Below are 20541 nucleotides of genomic sequence, written 5' to 3' on the forward strand. Positions count from 1 at the left end.
TTGAGTTGGGAAGGTGGTCCAAATTAACCCACTGAGTTACGTTCTAAAACACACAACACACACATATATATATATATATAATGGAGTAAGTTGGCAGTCCGAGTTAAGCCAAGAAATGGTAAAAAGCAAAATTAAGAGCATGCATGCACGTTGCCAAACACATTAAACACCTATCAATAAAAGCAAAAGCAACAAGATTTTTGGGAGGCTGATCACCTTCTATTTACAATGAAAGAAGGTAAGAAAAACAAATAATGCCTCGTGACTCCTCCTCCATCTAAAATACATCCACTTGGATGCACAAGATACACGTCAGAGAGAGAGAGAGAGAGAGTATGATCACATAAGGATCCAAAGGAGCTAGTAGAGTGGTGGTTTGGAAGATAGAAACCACTGAGTGAAGCTTTGGAGTGTTCTAACATCGGCTCTGTAGTGCTTTTGTGTGAACTCAAGCAAATCCAACCATGTGAAGTCCGGGTACTTCCTTGGCCCCTCTCTCCCCACCAGATCTTGTGGGGGTCTCACCACTTTGTCTTCTTTCGGGCACACAAAGAATGCTAAGGATCTCCTCTCTCTGTACCTGTTCACCACCGCTCTATGTAGGCAACTCTTGTACCTTCCGTTGGATAACGCCTACAAAATGAAACAAACAACAAATGGACCGAACTTATTAGTCCACACCCAATTCAGTGTCACACGAGCCCTTGGCCCTTCCCATTTTGGACCATCGCCCTTGCAACAATAACAAATACTTCATCCCTTCATTATCCTCTTTGTCTGAAAACTTCCCTAGCTATATCTTTCAATTCTGATCAAACCCCGCTCCACAAACACAATTAATACCCTAAATTAAATGCTCAGCAGTCAGCTCTATTAATGCACCCACTCCATTGGGATTGGGTTGGGTGGTGATCGACTAGTTATTTATAGTGGGTTTGGGTTCGTATTTTGTAGGTATTTGCTTGTTAATCGATCAGGAAAAAATAATTGGGTACCATACAGAGATGGCTAGCTACCTACCATAAAGGTATCGCCAATGTTGATGACAAAGGCATCACTCCGTGGCCGGACAGTCTGCCATTTGTTCTGTGCAAATACTTGTAGACCTCCCACTTGATCTTGGTGAAGGATGGTTAGAGCAGTAGGATCGCAGTGGGGGCCTGTGCCAAAGGTGAGACCAGGCTCCTGACAGGGCGGATAGTAGTTGCATCTCATTATAGAGCTACTATCTTGGAAAAATCTGCGGAAGTGAAAGCGATCTATTCCCAAGCTGATGCCCAACAGCTCCATAATCACTAGAGATAACTCCTTCATTGATTCACAATATCTTTGGTAAATCGACCTACAAAATATAATATATTAATGTAGCAATGACTATGAGAGAAAGTTGTTAATTAGCTAGCGTAATTATATTACAAACACTGTATTCACACATATATATTATTAGCTTGCTCTAGCTATCTATATAGCTCCTCATTTCTTACCCTGTCTGTTCAAAATCTTCCCCTAGGACGGACTTGAAGTAGTCGGTCACCATGGTTTCACAGCTATGGTCATCGAACCCAAAAGAGAGCGTCTCCTTCCATGGCAAACTGGAGGAGAAGCGGTCGGCATGGGCGCCGGAGTATCCCCACATGCCACCGGGCTTCCGTCGGGCCCTGAGTTTCTGGGTGATGGGGAGCTTGAAGAATGCATCCATGTGATGATGCGCAGCCTGAATGAGATGGGCATCAACACCATGGTTGATCACTTGGAAGAACCCGTGGCTCAAGCAAGCTGCCCTGACTAGCTCAGCTGCATGATTGGTAGCCATCTCGTCACCGTTGAGGAATCCCCGGAGGTCTACTAGAGGCTCTCTGAGCTCTTCAAGTGGGTAAATCAAGTCTCCATGTGACCAAATGAACTCTGTAGGTATATTGGGTTGTTTTCTCAACAAAGACGAGTCAAAAACTACACCCCGGGTGTCCTTGGTCCGATCCTTGAGCTCCAATGGAGGGCGCAGGAGCAGAGTAGAGGCGGTTGAATCCATTAGGAGACACAGACACACACAACTCGAAAGAGTTGAGGCTAGGAATGGTATTTATAGAGTCCAAGAGTTGCAACTAGACAACAAAACATAAAGAAATAGATGACCTCTAATTTGCTGTGTAGATCTATTGGAAAGAGTAAATAAATTGGAGGGAACTCTGTGAGAAAAGCCAAGGCCACCATTGGTGATTGGGGAAGCTGAAGAGGAGATTGGAATCTTATTGTTAAGAAGCCAACCACGACTGAGACAATTGACGCCCTTTAACTCATTGGTCATTTTAATTTCTTGTAAAAACAATTACATCACACCCATGCAGCTAGCTTCCCCTCTCTTCTATATTCCCTTTCTTGTCCTTCTCCGCATTGAGATTGCTTGTTCCCAAGGAATCCATATGCATATTTTTTCTCTACTCTCCTTTGGATTCAAGCGAATGGCCCGTTTGTATAGAGATACAAAACTACAATATCCTCTTTACTCTCTTACTCGTTCAAGTGAATGGCCCCGGTACGTCTTTTGTGTGGGTTTTTCTTCTTTTTCCCATCACTACTACTACTAGCTAGATAGAGCTACAAGACTACAAATCCTCTATACTCTCCTTTGGATTCAAGCAGTGAATGGTCTGCTCTCTATTTATGGTCTATGGGTTTTTTAAATTTTCACTACCCATCTCTCTCTCTCTGCTTGTTTTAACCTGAAGGGGGGCTGCAGGGGATTTAACTTGGCTAAAAGAGAGGCGCCCAAAAAACTCGGCCAAGAGAGAGAATAAGTTCATGGACAAATTTGAAAAGTTTTCCAAAGCTAGTATATTACCATATGGAAAGGTCACTCAAATACGGATTGGTATCAGTTTCCAAGTTCCGATATTATTTTGTCCTGAACAGGATTGAACTAATAAAACACAAATGGTACAGAGGCATGTGAACCTCCTTATTGTACACTCTCAAAAAATAAAAAATAAAAAAAGAAAAAAACGGAAACCAAACACGTTTTATTTCAAATTATTAATTATTTTTACTGCTACTTCTGATGGAAAGGTCTCAAAGGAATATGCTTGGGGTATTGACGATTGTAAACACATGCAATACATGACAATATTTCCATGATTTTAGGTAAAACTTTAATTCCATGATTGTTTTGTTATTATAGAGAGATAAGGTCAAGATGCCGATACATTTATTTGTTCTTGCTTCTCAGGTTTTGCATTCATCACATTTTTAGGACAAATTTCAATTTCATATGCAATGTAAAACTAAGATGAAATGATTCTGTTCCATTTGACGTAAGGAATATTTTGATCAGGGTGCAAACCACTGTAGACCAATGTCTTCATGTTATTACTTATTTGATTGACCCACCAAGGAGATATGCATGCTAAGGTAAAATTACTGCCATGAGTCCATGATTTTTATAAATTACCTTGAGGGAAGCCACTCATGTCCTCTCCTTTGCACGTAAGAAAATTGGATGGTTTTGACAGCATATTGTTCATGAACTAAGGGGTTGTTTGTTAATATGTATAATTTTGTTTAAAAAAAACAACTGCTACATCAGCAAAATTATAATGTTTTTATTATCGTGGCATTTATTTTTATTTTGGAAATGAAAAATAAATAAAATCATACATATTTACAAACAATGTAGAAAACTTGGATTAATGTGTGTGAGCAAAGGACACAAGGAAATAATTATTGAAAATGCTTAATTTAATAGGATGATAATTAAATGCCTCATACACAATACAAATTTTCAATTACACAAAGTTTTGAGAACATCAGAACAAGAAAGTTGCGTCTTAGGGAAATTTTGTATTAGTACCTTGTACTTTGGGTCTAGTGCTACTTTGGTCGTCGAACTTTAAAATGCGATAATTTAGTACTCAAATTTTTAAAACGTGCCAATCTAATACTCTTCAAGTGTCATCTAATTCTCTTTATCAACCATTCAAACGTTGAAATGAACAGTCCCAAATCCTTGCCTCTTTTGTTCAAGAAAGTTGGGATCGCCAGAATGCCTATTAAAAGTAACCCTAACTTTTTTGAATAGAAGAGGCAAGGATTTAAGACTGTTCATTTTTTATCAAATGAACAGTCCCAACATTTTTTATCAAGGATGGTTGATAAAGAAAATTAGATGACATTCAAAGGGCATTTGTATCTTTTCAAATGTCACTTAATGGCTGGTTAATGAATTGATTAATGACATTTACTGGATTGACACATTTTGAAAGTTAGGATACTAAATTGTCACGTTTTAAAGTTCGGGGACCAAAGTGACACTAAACCCAAAATAGAGGATACTAATTGGGAATTTTCCCTTAATTATTATTTGTACTCCAATCTGATACAAAAGTTATACCTTTCAATTCATTTACACTGATTGGCAGTGCAGATTTTTCATAAAACATGCACCATCTTCTCCTTCCTCAATTCAATTTGGATCATATCCGCTTACTTCTTACGTCATTCATAAACAAATGACCCTCCTGCTACCTCCTCCACTTTCTTTCACATGAGGTAGTGGCCACATCATTTTACTTCTCACAAACAAGTAAATTGAGACAGGATCACATCTGAATCAAAAGTAACCAAAATTTTTATGCACCCAACTTATTTGCATTCTCATAGCCCACAGATACCGCAGATAACTTTTTTAAATTACAAAAAAAGTTATGCATGTCGTGTAGTTTTGTGACTTATGGCCTCTATGAGATTCACTTCCTAAACATTAGTTTCATCCTTATACTGCATTTGTGTATGAATAAATTAGAGAAAAAAAAGGAAAATAATAACTTGAAAGAAGAAAACAGAAAAGAAAATAAAGGTTGTCTTTTTAAGAGGGAGTGGGGCAATTTCGCTTCCTCTCTCTCTCTCTCCACTCTTTTCCACTGCTGTCTACTGCATTATGGAGAGAAATTAAAAGAAGTAGAAAACAAATTTACCTTATTATTTTATTTTCTTTTTTATTTTGATTTTCCTTGTCACTCACACTATATATATAAGGAAATCCACTTTTGAATTTTCTTTTCTTCTCTATTCTCTTAATTCAAGAAAATGCTATTAGAAACCAACTACAGCCCACCAGGCCAACTTGAGGGTATGTCTATCATGTCTAACTATTTTGTCATTTTCTCCAAATTTTTTAAATTCCCTCAAATGTTGTCAATGCACCCACTTCAGTTTAGTTCCTCTTATCATTCCCTTAAACATTAGGAAATCAGAGCTACCCAATCATGGGTATTTTTGCCACCATTTTGTCCTTTTCCCACAATGATGAAAATGGCTCAAGTGGTGTTGGGTGCATTGAACTCGAGTTTCTCAGCAGCACTCTCCCATGTTTTAAACCTCTAGAGGTTAAATACTAAATTAATAATGCTACAATGTCGTTGCTCTAGAAATATTGATCCTGATTGCATCATAACTGTTTAATTAGATAGAATTAAATCTAAGGAATTAAGGGTTTGTTTGATTTGTGGTCAGAATCGGAATGCTCTATTTTCATAGTTTATTTTTTACAAATGTAAATTGAAATTAGAATTGGAATAAGTTGGAATGGGATCTCACTCCCAAAGGAGAGAGAGAAAATGGTCATTCTCTCAAATGGGGAATGCCATTCTACCTGAAATATTGAAAATTGAATTCTGATTCCATCCAATCAAACAGTTGAAATCCAAATAAATCATTTCAATTCCGAATCCAAAACCCTATCCCTGTGAATTAAAGGGATCCTAGGATGGAGATTTCCAACTTTTGAAAACAGCTTAAATGAAGATAATAACAATGAGATGAAACCTCAGATGATCCAAGAATGTAACAGCTGAAGATGATAGGCATAATTATCTTTGCATTTAGCATGTATTACAGAACCGAAAAAAAAAGGGTGGTGGAATAAGCAGATAGAACACAGGAAGAAAGAAAAAAACGGATAAACAATAGAAGAAAAGGTTGATGCACCAGTTGCCATATCATAACAAGCACATTTTGGAGCCATCCACGATTGTTAGTTTCTCTTTGGTTTGGTATTGATTTTCCAGCACCCACTGATCCAGAAGTGAGAGGCCAAGTCATCAACTGCACCACTGTTTTGACTCCATCCCCAAATGAGATAAATCTTATATTCCTGGAGTAATCAGCCTACACTGACCACACCCAGCCTAACAGAGTAAAGAGTACGTGTCGCATTGTTGACCATACCTGCAGGGACAATGTTTAAAAGATAGTTTGAGAATTTAAAAAATTAAAAGAGTAGTTCATAAAATTAACTGATAGAATGCTATGGTAGGGACAAAGTGCTAGAATCCAAAAGTTCAGATGGGATTTTTTTCTCGCAAAATAAAATTCCAGGGGGGAGTGTCACTACCCACTAAGTTATGTAATTAACCCAAAAACAAAACAAAATAACTAATTCAATAAACATTTATATAAAAAGCACAAAATGAATATATTGGTATATATACATAACCATGGGCCCCACTAATGTAATTGAGGAATATAAAATGAAAACAAAAAAACAAGGAAGGTGCTAATTGTGCCCAAACATCAGTGCTCTCAAGTCTCTGATCACAAACGTCAACAGAAAAAATAGGTTTTTGCCAGGTAAGGTGGATGAGTAATGGGCTATGTCCATCGAATGCACAGTATATGTGAGTGTGATGATGATTGTGCAATTCTAACTTACAGGTTACATCTCTCCCCCTGATAACTGTTATATGATCACTAGCTTCCACGTAGAAACCAGGGTGAGCCAATGAGAGAGAGAGATGGGCCCACCTGGCCATGTTGCCCATATTCCTTAAGAAGACGATGTAAAAGGACTTCCAAAAGAATGAATGCTTTTGGCTGACATGGATATCCAATTCTACTATATTTATCGTTTCTCTAAGCAACCTTGTCTGCTAAACCTAAAAGGGACAGAGACATTCACGTGGCATTGGTGGTCTTATTCCTTCCCTAAAGACAGCTTTTCCTTGGAATGTCTCTCGCAAATTCCCACATTCGGTTTCTCTGTACGCGTCAAGGGTTCAACCCACGGTGAATGCTGAGTGGTGACTCATACATCGAACATGTGAATTACACGTGACAGTCACATGGAAAGGAAAGTGGGGGACAGATCCCCCAATGACTGATGAGCTTCGCCCTCAATACTGGAGCTGGACTGGTGCCATATCGCCAGTCACCCACCCTACGAGCTCAACCCTATTTGTGTAGGATGCACAGGTGGCCTTGTTATTTCCTTTGAAAACCCAAACCCACAGTTATTTACCTTTTAAATACATGAAACATGTGGTTTAAACCTGCCATCACATGGCTTACCCATGCCAATCACATGCATGCATAGTGGGCTTGCACTCGTCAACTATGCCTTCTCTATTATTCTACTTCATCATCTTCATTTGAATCTTATCCCAAATATATGGGTTGGTTCTATGAATCTCTTAAATTATGGGTGCTTAAATCATTTTATATTACTTTCGATTCAAGTCCTTTTCAATCTATTCCGAATTCTTCTAGCTCTGTTTTATGGATAGTTCGCCACTTCGCCCAAATTCTTCACGCCTCTATTGTTTAGGGGAAACAAACCTAGAAGAAAACCACCCACACAGCCTGCAGCTGAAGAATGTGCTTGTATCAGGTTGCATGACCCAGCTCTGTTTGAATGGTTGGACCTGGACTGTTCATTTGGAAACCAGGAGAGAAAACCAGGTATAGATCCAGCCCAAGATGGAGGAGGCCCTTAGATTTCCTTATGAAAAATTTAGGGTTCGAATTCCATGTTGTATGGTGGTGGCAAGATGCATTCTCACTCCTTCAGCCAGTCCAGCCTGGCTCTAGTTAGGACTGTCAATTGGACTGGATTTGGTTCAATCCAATCCGGTTCAATATGAATCCATTATAATTTACAAATGGACCAGGTTCAATTCAATCTAATGAATATTTTGCACCATTTTCAATTCTATATCTGGACCATTCAATCTATTCAAATTGGTTTTGATTTACATTTATTCCAATTCAGACCTAGTCCATTGACACCCATATTCTTATTTTCTATAATGGACTGGATATTGGTGCAATCCGACCCAATCCAATATAAATCCATAATAGATGGACTAAGTCCAATCCAATCCAATAAATATTTTGGACCATTAAATCTGGACTGGTCCAATTTAATATGTCTTATTGATCCATCTAATCCATCCAAATTGACTTTGATTCATCCAAAACCGATCCATTGACACCCCTAACTGTAGTGTTGGACCATACCTAGGTATTCATGCCAAGGCGCTGCCCAGATTGGCCTCTATGTAGTTCCTTACCAAAACCCAGACTATTTGGTTGGATATGTCAAGGCCCAATGTATGCAACTTAGACCAATGCTGGTTCATTGTACAAGGTATCGGGTAAGAATGAATCGGCGGAGTGAGTCCGATCCTCAATCCAATAAGCTCATTCAGCTAAACAAGTGTGGGACAAGAATAAACGGGCCCGGATTAACAAAAATACGTCTATGTTTGTAAATTAATATATCTATATAATAAATATGTCATATTATTTGTTGGTATTTTTCTTTAATTGAATGTTAGTTGTGGGCCTTGATTGTGCATTACCTGTATACAAAATTTGGGCTTGACTAGACCTAACATCAAAAGTTCAATCAAAATGAGCCAGATTAGTTTGGCAAATACCACGAATCCAACCCAATTAAAATGGATTGGACGGTCCAGTATTTCTTATTGAGTAATTGAGTTGGACCAGTATAGAATTAAAGGTCTGTCATGTTATCGGATTGAAACGGGCATAATTTGATGTCCAACCGCCAACGGCCCAACACTCCAAATCTCCAATCCAAGAAACCTGAAAGTGGAAGCCACTCAACAGAGCGAGCTTAGTTTAGGGTTTTCCAAGTAACAAAGAACGAATTTACAAGCTGTAACAAACAATACCGATCGAAGAAAGTTCAAATATTCAGGCTAAGTTTGGAAGAAGTGTAAATACAAATATGTATAATATAAATACATACAAAATAATACAAAATGTAAGATTTTGTATTCTATATATTTGTATTTGTATTCCTTCCAAACTATGCCTCAACAACAAAACCTATTCTTTTTCACACGCTGACTGTCTGATGCCGAATTGACTTCTAGCAGATCTTCAGTTTTGCTAAAGTTTGCCCTTTTTTTCTCATTTAGAAGGGTGTTTTTTATTCTGTTCGAACTATGGATGGGTAGCAAATGATGTCCTGATAGTTCAGTTTGAAAGGAGTACAAATACAAATATGTATAGTATAAATATATAAAAAATAATACAAAATATAAGATTTTCACTCTACATATTTGTATTTGTACTCCTTTCAAATGGAGCCGATGAATCAACTGAATTGGATCTGATGACATGCACACATAAAAGGTCAAAAGCCCTGATGTAGTTTCCAGGGAACACTCTGACACTCAAGTCAATAAGTGAGCTTGGGTGATCGGCTAAACCGAGTTGATTGAGACGAACTAGTGGCCAAGTTAGAGAGTTTGGAAAGTTAGATAGCAAAAGAGAGCGAGAGAGTAGGAGAACTAGAATGAGACAATGTAGAAGAAGAGAAATACTTTGGGCAGTGTGCTCTTAAATACCTGTTGAAGAGTTCCATTGTACTCATCGCTTGAGGGACAAATAGGCACAACATTGTAAGCACGTCTAATGAGCACTTTTGACACTTGTCCCTTAAAATACCCTCACCCTATCCTTGAAAAAGATTCAAAACCACTTTTGAGAGTTGTCAGAATATTTATCAAGTATCCATTAAACGTATTTACTATATTATGCCTAGTTTGCGGCATGCATTGATGTTGGCCTTTGCAGTGAGTGGGAGCATGCCACATCACCATCTTCCGCATCAGCAAGCTTAAGGCTCATCACATTTCATTATTTGCCCATGTGTCATCCCACATGACGGTTCAATCAGGGTGAGTTACGACCCCATCAATTTCTTTAGCCTACGAGTAACCACTAGCATCACAAGCTTGGTGGTCATATAGAGACCTTAAATCACAGAAGCTCTAGGCATAGTAGCTCATAAACCCTGTGTACTTGCATCAAAACATGATATGCATTATTTTTTTCATGATTTTTTTTTTTTTTTACGCTTGAAGGCAATCTTTTTCTTGAATAATTATTAATTATTGTGAAGTAAATCTATATCTATACTATCAAAGTCTATATTCTCTATTTTTTATTAAAATATCCTTATTATTGAATTTGGTTCTTCCTTATTGTGAGGATAAAAAATATAATTTAAATTAGGGTAATTATCCAAAACCCACCATCACTTTTTAGGAATCTCTTAAACTCATCATAATTTTTCAAAACGTCCAAATTTTAATCCACTTTTAATGTTTGAAGTTGACGGAAGAGAAGCTCCCCTTTCCGTTATCTTTAATATCTATTTTAAATTAATCAAAATAAATAAATAAATAACCCCAATTCCTCTTCTTCTCCGTTATTTTTCTAAAGAGATAAAACCTTTTTTAAACCTAGTGTGAAAAGGGAATTAGGGGTGAAGAACTAGATATGACTCTGTTTTTAATTTTTTTAGCAAGGTTTTCTATTTAAGTTGGACCTCTATAAGACAACAGTTAGATCGTTCTCTCTATAACGGCTTGCTCTTAGAATCAGAATTAATTTTTAGGTCTCTTTGTAATGGTTTGCTCACTCAACCAGATTTTATTTTCTAAGGCAATAGTTAGATTTGTTGTCTGTAGTCCTAAGTTTTTGTAAAAATCCTGAACTCGAATCATTGTGAATAACTTAGCTTAAGAAGGATTTGTGACAAAAAATAAGAGTGCTTGGTTGGTGTGCATGGAGAAAAATCCGGTTGGATTCAAATGTTGTGCTGTTTTTATTCGATGTTGGATGTCAGTCGTCGTTTGTCAAAAATCCATAGTCACTCATCGGTGTCGGCTTCCACCACTCTTCGTTTTTAAGCTCACCTTAGAAAGATTTGCGGCCAAAAAAAGAGAGGGTTTGGTGTTAACAAACCGGGTTGAATTCAGTCGTTGATGCTGCTTCACATCCAATGTTGGATATTTGGTTGTCGGAAATCGATCATTGGCACCAGTTTCAACTCTTCGTTTTTCACATTAGATTTAAAAGGCTTTTGTATTTTTAGAAAAATAACGGGGAAGAAGAGAAAGTGGGGATATTTACTTATTTATATTAATCTAAAATAGGTACTAAAAATAACGGAGAGGGGAGCTTCTCTTTCGTTGACTTCAAATAATAAAAGTGGGGTGCTTACGTCTTACAACACGGGTCACGGTTGGGTGACCGGACCCGTGTTGTAAATTGTTGTCTTCAGCTCATCCGGACCCGTCAGTGAGATAACGGTAACTTGACTAACAGGCATGTTAATTATTATCTCATGCTTTGCTTTCTTCCTCTTCGATGGTTTCTCCCTTTACTCTGCCGCCAACGGTGACGATGATAGCGTTTCTGAAGCCATTCGTTCATGAAAATGAAACTGAAACAAACCCAGGCGACGACAACGATGCAAGCCTATTAAGAGCGATTCCTCCGCACCGCTGTTGTTGCTAAGGATTTCGGCGGCATCGTTGAAGCAAAGCCGCCAGCGGTCATCAGGCTAGCCTCTAGAGAAGACGTAGTTAGAGTAATCAGAGCGGCTTCCAGGTCCGCCCATCTCACGGTCGCTGCAAGGGGTAACAGCCACTCCATCAATGGCCAGGCTATGACGAACAGAGTAATCAAAGCGGCTTCCATGTCCGCCCATCTCACGGTCGCTGCAAGGGGTAACGGCCACTCCATCAATGGCTAGGCTATGACGGACAGAGGGCTGGTGATTGACAGGGGGTCCATGGAAACTCAGATTGAGGTGGTGAGGTGTGGCGACTCGGCTTACGTCGACGTCGGAGGGGGAGTGCTGTGGGAAGATGTACTCAAACGGTGTGTACGGGCTTCCTCTTCGGACCAGAAACATTTCAAACGCTCTATGTGGCTTTAGACTCCGGTGAGCTGGGTTTAACTTATCTGTATTCATTTTGTGAAAAAATCCTTGCTCATGAACTTTGAAAACAGTATTTTTTTTTTTTTTTTTTAACTAGAGGGAATTGAATTTGCTTCCAGAAATCGAAATGATGAAGGAAAGGTTCTCTAAGCTCTTGTTGGGAGAGGACATGTCCGGGAGTGGGAAAGGCGTCTGCACAGCAGTTGCAATCTCGAATGCCATAAGGCCCATAACTATCAATTCCATCTCTCTCCTCTTCTCCTCCTCACCCTCTTGTAAGGCCAGCAACCTTGCATCGCGCAAAGAAAGTCCCATAGGAGTTGAAGCTGGGGGAGTCCTTGCCTTTCATGCCTTTTCCATTTCCCTCCAATGAAATTCTGACACCTGGCACCTCATGCAGCCTCTTGACAATCGGGCAGCCTGGCAGAGCTTGCCACTTACAGACAGCTCGGCGTAGCTCGCCACAGGCAACTCAGCAGAGCTTGCTACAGGCAGCTTTCCACTTACAGATAGCTCGGCGAAGCTCGCCACAAGCAGCTCGGCGAAGCTCGCCACAGGCAGCTCGGCAGAGCTTGCCACTTACAAGCAGCTCGGCAGAGCTCGCCACAATCAGCTCGGCAGAGCTCGCCACAAGCAGCTCGGTATAGCTCTCCCCCAAGCAGATCGCCACTTGCAGGATAGCTCGGAACAGGGTAGCTCGCGGAAGAGCAGTTCGGCATATCGCAAGAAGATCTCCTGCCTGACAACCATACCTGACAGATCCGGAGACCTGCACCCATGTCTCTCGCCAAGCGGCGCCGTGCCTGTCAGCTCTGAGAGTTGTCCCTTGCTTGGCAAAGTCATACTCTGCAACAACTGCCTGCACCCGTCACCTCAGCTCTGGCAGTAACGGTTGCGGCAGAGAGAGAGGCGGTTATGCCTGACTTGACAGAGGCACTTATGCCTGATTTGACAGGACACCACTATATAAGGACTCCGACCCCCAAAGAAAAAGGAGGAAGAAAAATGGAGGTAATCCCTGCTCTCTAGCTCTCTCATTTCTCTAATATCATCTTCAAGCTCTCTACAATCAGAGTGCTAACTTAAGCATCGGAGAGTCCCCGCCGGGTAAATACCCCCGGGTCCCCTGATTCAATTCTCGCAGGTCCCTCAACTCCGCCGCCTACAAAGGAGAGAAGATCACCTCATGCAGAGGGCAGTCAGGTTGCGCTACACCAGGGAGCTCCACCATTCTCTGAGTCACAGGCCGCCTAGGAGTAGGCCAAATGACGAGTTCACCAAGGTAGCTCACCATCAGGGAGCTCGGCATAGCTCTCCCCCAGGCAGTTCGCCATCAAGGAGCTCGGGATAGCTCTCCCCCAAACAGTTTGCCACCAGGGAGCTCCACCATCCTCTCCTAGGAGCAAGTCAAATGACGAGGTACTTAGCAAAAAATAAAAATAAATAAATTGGTACGTGACCAGAACCGGTTACATCATACACGAAGATCGGCAAGGAAGGAAACAGTTGAACTTGGCCCCGAAAGCTCTTAGAGCCTCGCAAAGCGACAAAGGGATATGAACCCATCTCTGATTTTTGTGCGGTAAGTACTCCTGATGCTACTACGGATGAACATCGTCCTAGATTTGCCTTGTTCTTCTGAAATTCCTGTTCCTACATCGCTTCGAACGTGGATTTGCTCAGTTCTGGATTTTCTCTACTCTGGATTTGCTCTTCTGAAACTCTGTTCTTCTTCTTCCCGTGTTTCTTCGTCTTGATGCGAACTTGGCCAATGCAGGTGACTTTCGGGGACGAGGGTTCGACAGTGTCGAACGTGGAGCTTCTCTTCTTTTTTCTTGTTGGGAACATGGGCGACGCTTGCCCACCTCTCATGCTCAACGACGACAAGAGAGACGAGGGTTCTAACGGGTGGTGAGTTTCAAAAAATAAAACTTGGGTTATTGAACTTGGGTCATTGGGAGAGACGAGGGTTCGGATGTCTCGCTCACCATTCAAGGGCAGTTTAGTCATGAAATATGCATTTAGGTTGACGTAGACAATTTGGGTTATTGAACTTTAACAGTATTCTAACAGATGGTGAGTTTTAGAAAATAAAATCGGGAGAATGACCGATACCCCCAATGTTAGAATTTGTAGGTTCATTGTAGGTCGGGATAGGTGCCAGCTTGGAATTGATGCCAATTCACGGGCGGGCGTGGGTGCATAGAGTGTGGGTATCAATCCATTTGAATGTTTATAGCCCTGCAGTGTAAATCAAAAATCTGCATTGGGCAAATCCATACTTTTCCGAATAAAATCTCACTGACATGGTGAGTTTTTGAGGTTTTGAAAAGTTATGGTGAATTTAAGAGAATTCATAAAAAGTGATGGTGGGCTTTGGACAATTTCCCTTTAAACTATTACTTTTAAACTCTACCTATTCCCTCTTAAGTCTTCCCATTCACTCTCCTTAAATATTATATTTGAGGTATATTAAATAAACGAGCTTTGTGAATTTTTTGACTAAAATGCCCTACTTTTAAATTTTTCCAATTACAACTTTTCACCTAGTAAATATTTAAAACAAGTAGTGGGACCACACAATAAGTGACAAATAAGCACTTATTCACATTTGGCGTAAAAAGAGCGAAAAGTGCTTATTTTCAAAATAAGTACTTAAAAAACAAAAGCAACCTAGGGTTTGCTTATTTTAAGCACTTGTTCCAAATTTTGGGGACAAAACTATCACCATCATTTTTTCAAAATACCGCCAAGCGACTTCTTCATTTGAGCTCCAACACAAATCAATGGCAGTGACAGGCGACTCCAAGCTGAGAAATCACTCCAAGTATGTGAATCTCCTTTCTTTTTATCCATTTTTGGCTCCATTTTGGACAATTCTTCATGGCTATAATTGTCATCGCCACAAATATAAGAACTTATTGGTTAAGAGGCCCACCAAACACTAATAAGTAGTTATTCAAACTACTTATATACACCAAACATATCCTTAATCCCCTGTCATCAAGTCCTATACTTAGGTATCAGTCCCATTCCCTCTCATTAAATTGTATATTTAAGATATACTAGAAATAATTTGGTAAGGATATGTTGTTGGATTCTACCATCTGTGTTTTTTGCGAGGATCGAGCAAACTAAATCAATGAATCTTGGGGGGTATAATCCCTGTGTACAGCAACTTCTTGTACATGTATTTTGGCCTCTTTTTAATACTACAACTTTTTTTCAGAAAAAAAAAAAAATTATTCATATTTGTCCTTACAATATATAGAATTTCACTTCAGCTGTGGATAAGCAAGTTGGATTGTTGTATTATTTTTCTTTTAACCAATTGTGCTAGTTTGCGGTGAATGCTTGTAACAATGGTTTTTGAACCATGTTGATTTGGACAGTTGAACCTTTTGGCTTGGGAACTGTCCAGACAATTGATTTCTTTTTACTTCGAATCTGATTTCTAACAAAAAATCGTTGAATCAATCAATGATATATTAACTCGGGTGGTTGAATCATCAACTTGTTCAACAGTTTTAGTCATTTTTTATTTTAATTGTCTTTTTTTATTTTTGTCAAAACAAGTTATCTGTTAAAACCAGATGGTTGAATTATCGATGGTGACCAAAATGATTCCGGTTCCAGGTCCTTTTTTAAAACATTGTTTGTAACTTTGTTAACATTCGGTTGATTGCACAATACCCAACCGTCATGTAAGACATAGAAGCTAAAAGTCTACACCCTCTAGCTTTTGCTTATACCTAACATAACTTCTCTTGGACTTAAACTTATAACTCCGATAAATCGACACCATTCAAACCAATTTTACTGATAGATACAGTATAAAGTTTATGTAGATATAAGTATATATATTTTAACTATTGTGTGATCGAATTCACAATAACCCTTAAGTGGGTTAGATTGAAATTCAAACTTGTGTAGCAGCAACAACATCCCTCTAGAACAATGAGAAAAGCCACTTATACATCCATTCTAAAAATCTAATAGCACAATGTAAGGGATCAATGAGCCAAGTTAATTGGTATGTGAGTCGGAATTGGAATAAAGGGCAGTTGAATGCATTAGGATTTGGGAATAAGCGTCATAGCTCCATCTGCATTATCAATTTGGGCATTGCCTTACTTGAATGGGTCACGGGTGTCGCTGCTCAATCCAAACAAGACACCAAGTAATGGCGTATCCTTTGAGAAGGATGAATTTCCATTTAGAGAATTGAAGATGAATAAGCCCGAGAACTCATATAACAATTAGTTGTAATATAAGAGATTGAAAGACTGAACTTGGAAGAAGAAGAAGACGACGCCATTAAGATATAAGACTGGAATAAGAGAATCTATATATATTTACTATTAAAGATTGACAGCATAAAGAGAGGAAAATGAGACTCACGCTCCAGCTCCACCCCCTCCCCCCCCCCCCCCCCCTAGAGGCCTAGATATTCGATAAGCCAGCTAACCAACGACAACGAGCCCTAATCCTAATTCACTATTCCACGTCAGCTACGCATAGTGGGGCCCATTATTTTGGGTGATCTGACGTGTTATAAAACATAATGCAAAAACATCACGCCGTTGCCGGGGATCGAACCCGGGTCACCCGCGTGACAGGCGGGAATACTCACCACTATACTACAACGACTTGATGACTATATAAATTTAGGAATCTATTTTAAATAGTTGGTTATAAATTCCGTTTACATTTCTTTCCTTCTTTTTTTTTATTTTGCATTTGGTAAAATCTCCACTTTAGGCTGTGTTTAGTTGCAATGCAAATAAATTTGCACTGATACAAAACTATGGCAGTGCACATGATTTGAATGTATATTTTGACATTTTTGTTTCAAATTTTAACTTATTTTGTTTGATTGCAGTATAAATAAAGTAAATTAAGACAAAATAAAATTAAATGAGAATTTGCATTTTTTTTATTTGCACTCCCATGCCTTTGTACTAGTGCAAATAAAATTAAACTGCAACAAAGACAGCCTTACGTTCAAACGTTTAAATGAAATTTGATGTTAAAACGCCAATACAAACATCACACAAATTTTATTTGGTTGGTGTTTATGCATTGAACAAGTATTTTAAGCACTATTATCTTTGGTATTCTCATTGCTACATAAAATTTTAGATAAAATGTTTACAATCAACCTGTAAATGTTCATGTGCATTGCAAGATGATAATGACAAAAACAGTAATAATATTTTTTTTAATTTTTATATTTCTATGTATATAAAAATAATTCTTATTAGTATGATGAATATATGATATTAAAGATATGTCAAAATATTTTCTACAATTTTTTATAATTTTTATATTTTTATCTTTTTTTATTTTTTATTATTTAATTATTGGCATCAAGGGTTAATGCATTTGATGTAAAAAGTTGAATTGTTGATCTACCACCAAACAAAAAAATAATTCCATTTTTTGGTCAGTTTTAAGTTTTGTATTTTATTTCCCTTGGCAATGAAAATAAACCTTTTTGTCACGCTTACTTTTTTCTATAACTTAATTAATATAAATAGGATAAAAGACTTCCCCTCCTTGGCATTCTGCCTACAGTCATCATGTATGGCTAAAATTTCTTTAAAAATCCAATTTTACCCCTTTTCACTTTTCCTTGTATTTAACTTAACTGAAGAAAGAGTCAAAAACTAGTCGTGGTGTCTTATTCACCATTTGAGTTCAACCCATGGTTCTCAAAACCGGACCAGACCAGACGGTTGGACTAGAAAAATCGGGAACTAGTCAGGTGACCAGTTCCGCTTTACCTCAAAACTGTTATTTCCTCCAAAATCGTTGATTTGGTCAGCAAACCACTGACCCGGGTGGCCGAATCATTCAATGATTTGGTTGGTTTTTATTTTTTTGTCAGAACGAGTTGTCCGTTTGAACTGTTCGACCTAAGAACCAGACCCCTGACCGGTTCATGGCCCAAATCGATTTTAAAAACCTTGGTTCAACCCTTTTACTCTTTTGTGATGAGCCAAAGTACCATTAAAGTAGAATTTTTCTCCTACCAAAAAAATTAAATTAGAAATTTTCAATTATAACCTATTTAATCGTTTATCTAGCTAGAGACAAAACATTTCAATGTAACCTTAAACATAGCAATTTCTATAGATTAGAATAATTGTAAATTCTTGGGCTGATTAATAACCATCCAACATTTTGACTATACAACTGTGACCCCTACTGACATTAATTGGGTGAATGGAATACAATTTGATGCCTATATACAACTGTAACCCCCCTAAACATTTTTGATGTCTGAGTTTCACTACCAATCGAAAACCAATTCTTGGGTTTCCATCGAAAATCTATGAACTTTTCCATATCACATCGGATGAGATGGCCCAATCAACTTTCGACTTTCTGTTTACATGAATATGGGTTATCGCAAGTAATCGATTTCAAAAACAATAATTAAAATCATATTTGAAAAAAGAAATTCATTTTAAGAAAGACGTTAACTTACGAAAAAGTAGTGGCCATCATTCTCCCTGATATTTTCAACTCACCACCCATGTTGAATCATCGCTGACAACAATGGTTTCTCTTCAGTGTCACCTTGTCACTCTTGTGCTTCTTTAAGTGATCATCATCCTCTTGCTCTCTCACCCTGTCAAATATGATGGTAAGCATTGTCTCTCTTCCTTTCTTTTCTTAATTTTGCTCTTGCAGATCTTTTACTTTGATGGATTTGTCCTGTTTGGTTTTATTTCTCTACTAATCTATATATAATTATCATTCTTTCATTCTTGCGTGATTTGGGTCTTCATTTCAAGTTCCAAGCATATGGGATCTCTTTATCTTCAATGGTTGCATTGCAAGTATGAGTTCGCTGATTAATGGGATTTTTCTAATAGAATAACATTCGTTTGGTTGGGAGGAAGATCTGGATGCCTAGTTCTCCTCAACTGTCATTAGGTGACGATCTAAACGCATTGTGTCTGAAAAGGGACCTGGATATGGGGAGAAAAATGCATGTTGCAAATATCCATTTGACTAGGTATCATGTTCTGCAGTGTTACTCTCTCTGTCTCTCTGATAGTTCAATGATTCAAAGAACTGGTTTTGATATTTTTTTCGTTTTTCTTGTTGTGCTCTTGTCTGTCAGACAGGAGAAAATACATCCGTATTATTTGCAAGAGCATGATCATTACTAGATTCTAGTCTAGGTCTAAATTCTTGTATTTTAGATCTAGATGTCGTTGGGAAGGTGATAACCAAAGATGGGAACTAATAATGGGTACTTCAAGGATCTAAGGCTTCGCATCATCTTATTAGTTGTCTCAACTACGCTAGTTTTGTCAGGAAATAGAACAGGAGAAGGTTCTCTCGTGTTTGGAAGTCTATAACAAATTGTTTAATGTGTCCTGAATCTGATTCCCACGATCTATATCTTGAATTACTGGAAGAAGATAAGAATGTAACGGAGTATTCGATTTACGAATAAGTTAAAGACTCTTATAAATTTTAATTAATATATAAAAAACCCAATTTTAGATATGATATAATTTTCCATATCATAGTCGGACCCAATAATCAAACCTTGGATCTCCATTGAAATTTCAAAACAAATGCATCCTCTGTTGCAAAGAATGCGATGAATCATGTATAATAGATAAAAATGGTGGGACTAGCGTGTGGTGGTGGGTCAAGCATTAGCGGCAAATGGTAGAACTTTTATTTTAAATCTTCGTATTTTTTCTTTGATTACTTCTCTCTCTTGCTACTTACCAATATGGACAAAATATATACTTGGAGATCGACCTCAAGCCAATCACGGGACCGTCGCTTCCACTTGAATTATTAAGCTTCTACATCTTAAGTTGACTATTCCATGAAGTAATTCGTAAAAATCTTTGGTGACATGAAATTCTTTACAACCATATATATGGATTTTGCAATTTGGTATCTATTTGGCAAAAAACTTTGATATATCTCTTTGATATCTCCACCATCTTCAAATTTCAAATAACAATTTTTTAAACGAAGAAAATATTTAAAAAAGGAAGAAATCAAATATAAATTGAATATATTATTTTATTTCTTGGTTTTCTAAATGGCTTATAGGTAATTTTAGGAAATTTGATATTAGTGTTCAATAGAAAACATGATTTTCAAAACCGGACAGGACCGGACGGTTGGACTGGAAAAACTAGGAACCAGTCAGGTGACTCATTTCGTTTTTCCCAAAAACCGGATTTCTGCCAAAACCATTGATTTTGGTCAGCGAACCGTTGAATCAGGCGGTTAACCGTCTGAAAGATTTAATAGTTTTATTTTTCATTTAATGTTGATTGATAAAAAATAATTATTTTTAATTGAATATGAACAAATATATTTTAATAAATTTAGTTTTATTAATAATTTATTGCAATTTTAATATTTTTTATTCTTTTTATTATTTTTAAATAAAAGTTTAATTAATTTTAAATAAATAAAAATAATTATAAAAGCAACCATTTTTATTAATTCTACTAATA

The 20541-nt window shown here is 37.9% G+C and overlaps 1 protein-coding gene, 1 long non-coding RNA gene and 1 other non-coding gene across 3 annotated transcripts; 1 reads left to right on the forward strand and 2 right to left on the reverse strand.

Moving 5' to 3' along the window:
- Positions 1-150: 150 nt before the first annotated feature.
- On the reverse strand, positions 151-2444 carry LOC104606699 (gibberellin 20 oxidase 1-B). The gene is made up of 3 exons (XM_010272028.3): positions 1485-2444; positions 1021-1342; positions 151-633 (listed from the first exon to the last, which is right to left on the reverse strand). The coding sequence occupies exons 1-3, from the start codon at positions 2027-2029 to the stop codon at positions 361-363; spliced, it is 1140 nt and encodes a 379-aa protein (XP_010270330.1). The 5' UTR covers positions 2030-2444; the 3' UTR covers positions 151-360.
- Positions 2445-11442: 8998 nt separating this feature from the next.
- LOC148791430 (uncharacterized) lies at positions 11443-15122 on the forward strand. The gene is made up of 3 exons (XR_016076659.1): positions 11443-12037; positions 12154-13616; positions 13812-15122. It is a non-coding gene; the product is annotated as an uncharacterized LOC148791430 (long non-coding RNA).
- A 1490-nt stretch (positions 15123-16612) lies between these two features.
- Positions 16613-16684, reverse strand: TRNAD-GUC (transfer RNA aspartic acid (anticodon GUC)). Its single transcript has one exon. It is a non-coding gene; the product is annotated as a tRNA-Asp (tRNA).
- Positions 16685-20541: the final 3857 nt, after the last annotated feature.

This window comes from Nelumbo nucifera, chromosome 5 (assembly GCF_055504915.1).
Source record: "Nelumbo nucifera cultivar China Antique chromosome 5, China Antique-T2T, whole genome shotgun sequence".
NCBI classification, from domain to species: Eukaryota; Viridiplantae; Streptophyta; class Magnoliopsida; order Proteales; family Nelumbonaceae; genus Nelumbo; species Nelumbo nucifera.

Coding starts and splice junctions, on each gene's coding strand:
- LOC104606699 (XM_010272028.3), bottom strand. CDS start 2,029: ATGGATTCAACCGCCTCTACTCTGCTCCTGCGCCCTCCATTGGAGCTC. Junction 1,343..1,484: donor GAAGATTTTGAACAGACAGG/GTAAGAAATGAG, acceptor TATATTTTGTAG/GTCGATTTACCAAAGATATT. Junction 634..1,020: donor ACATTGGCGATACCTTTATG/GTAGGTAGCTAG, acceptor TTCATTTTGTAG/GCGTTATCCAACGGAAGGTA.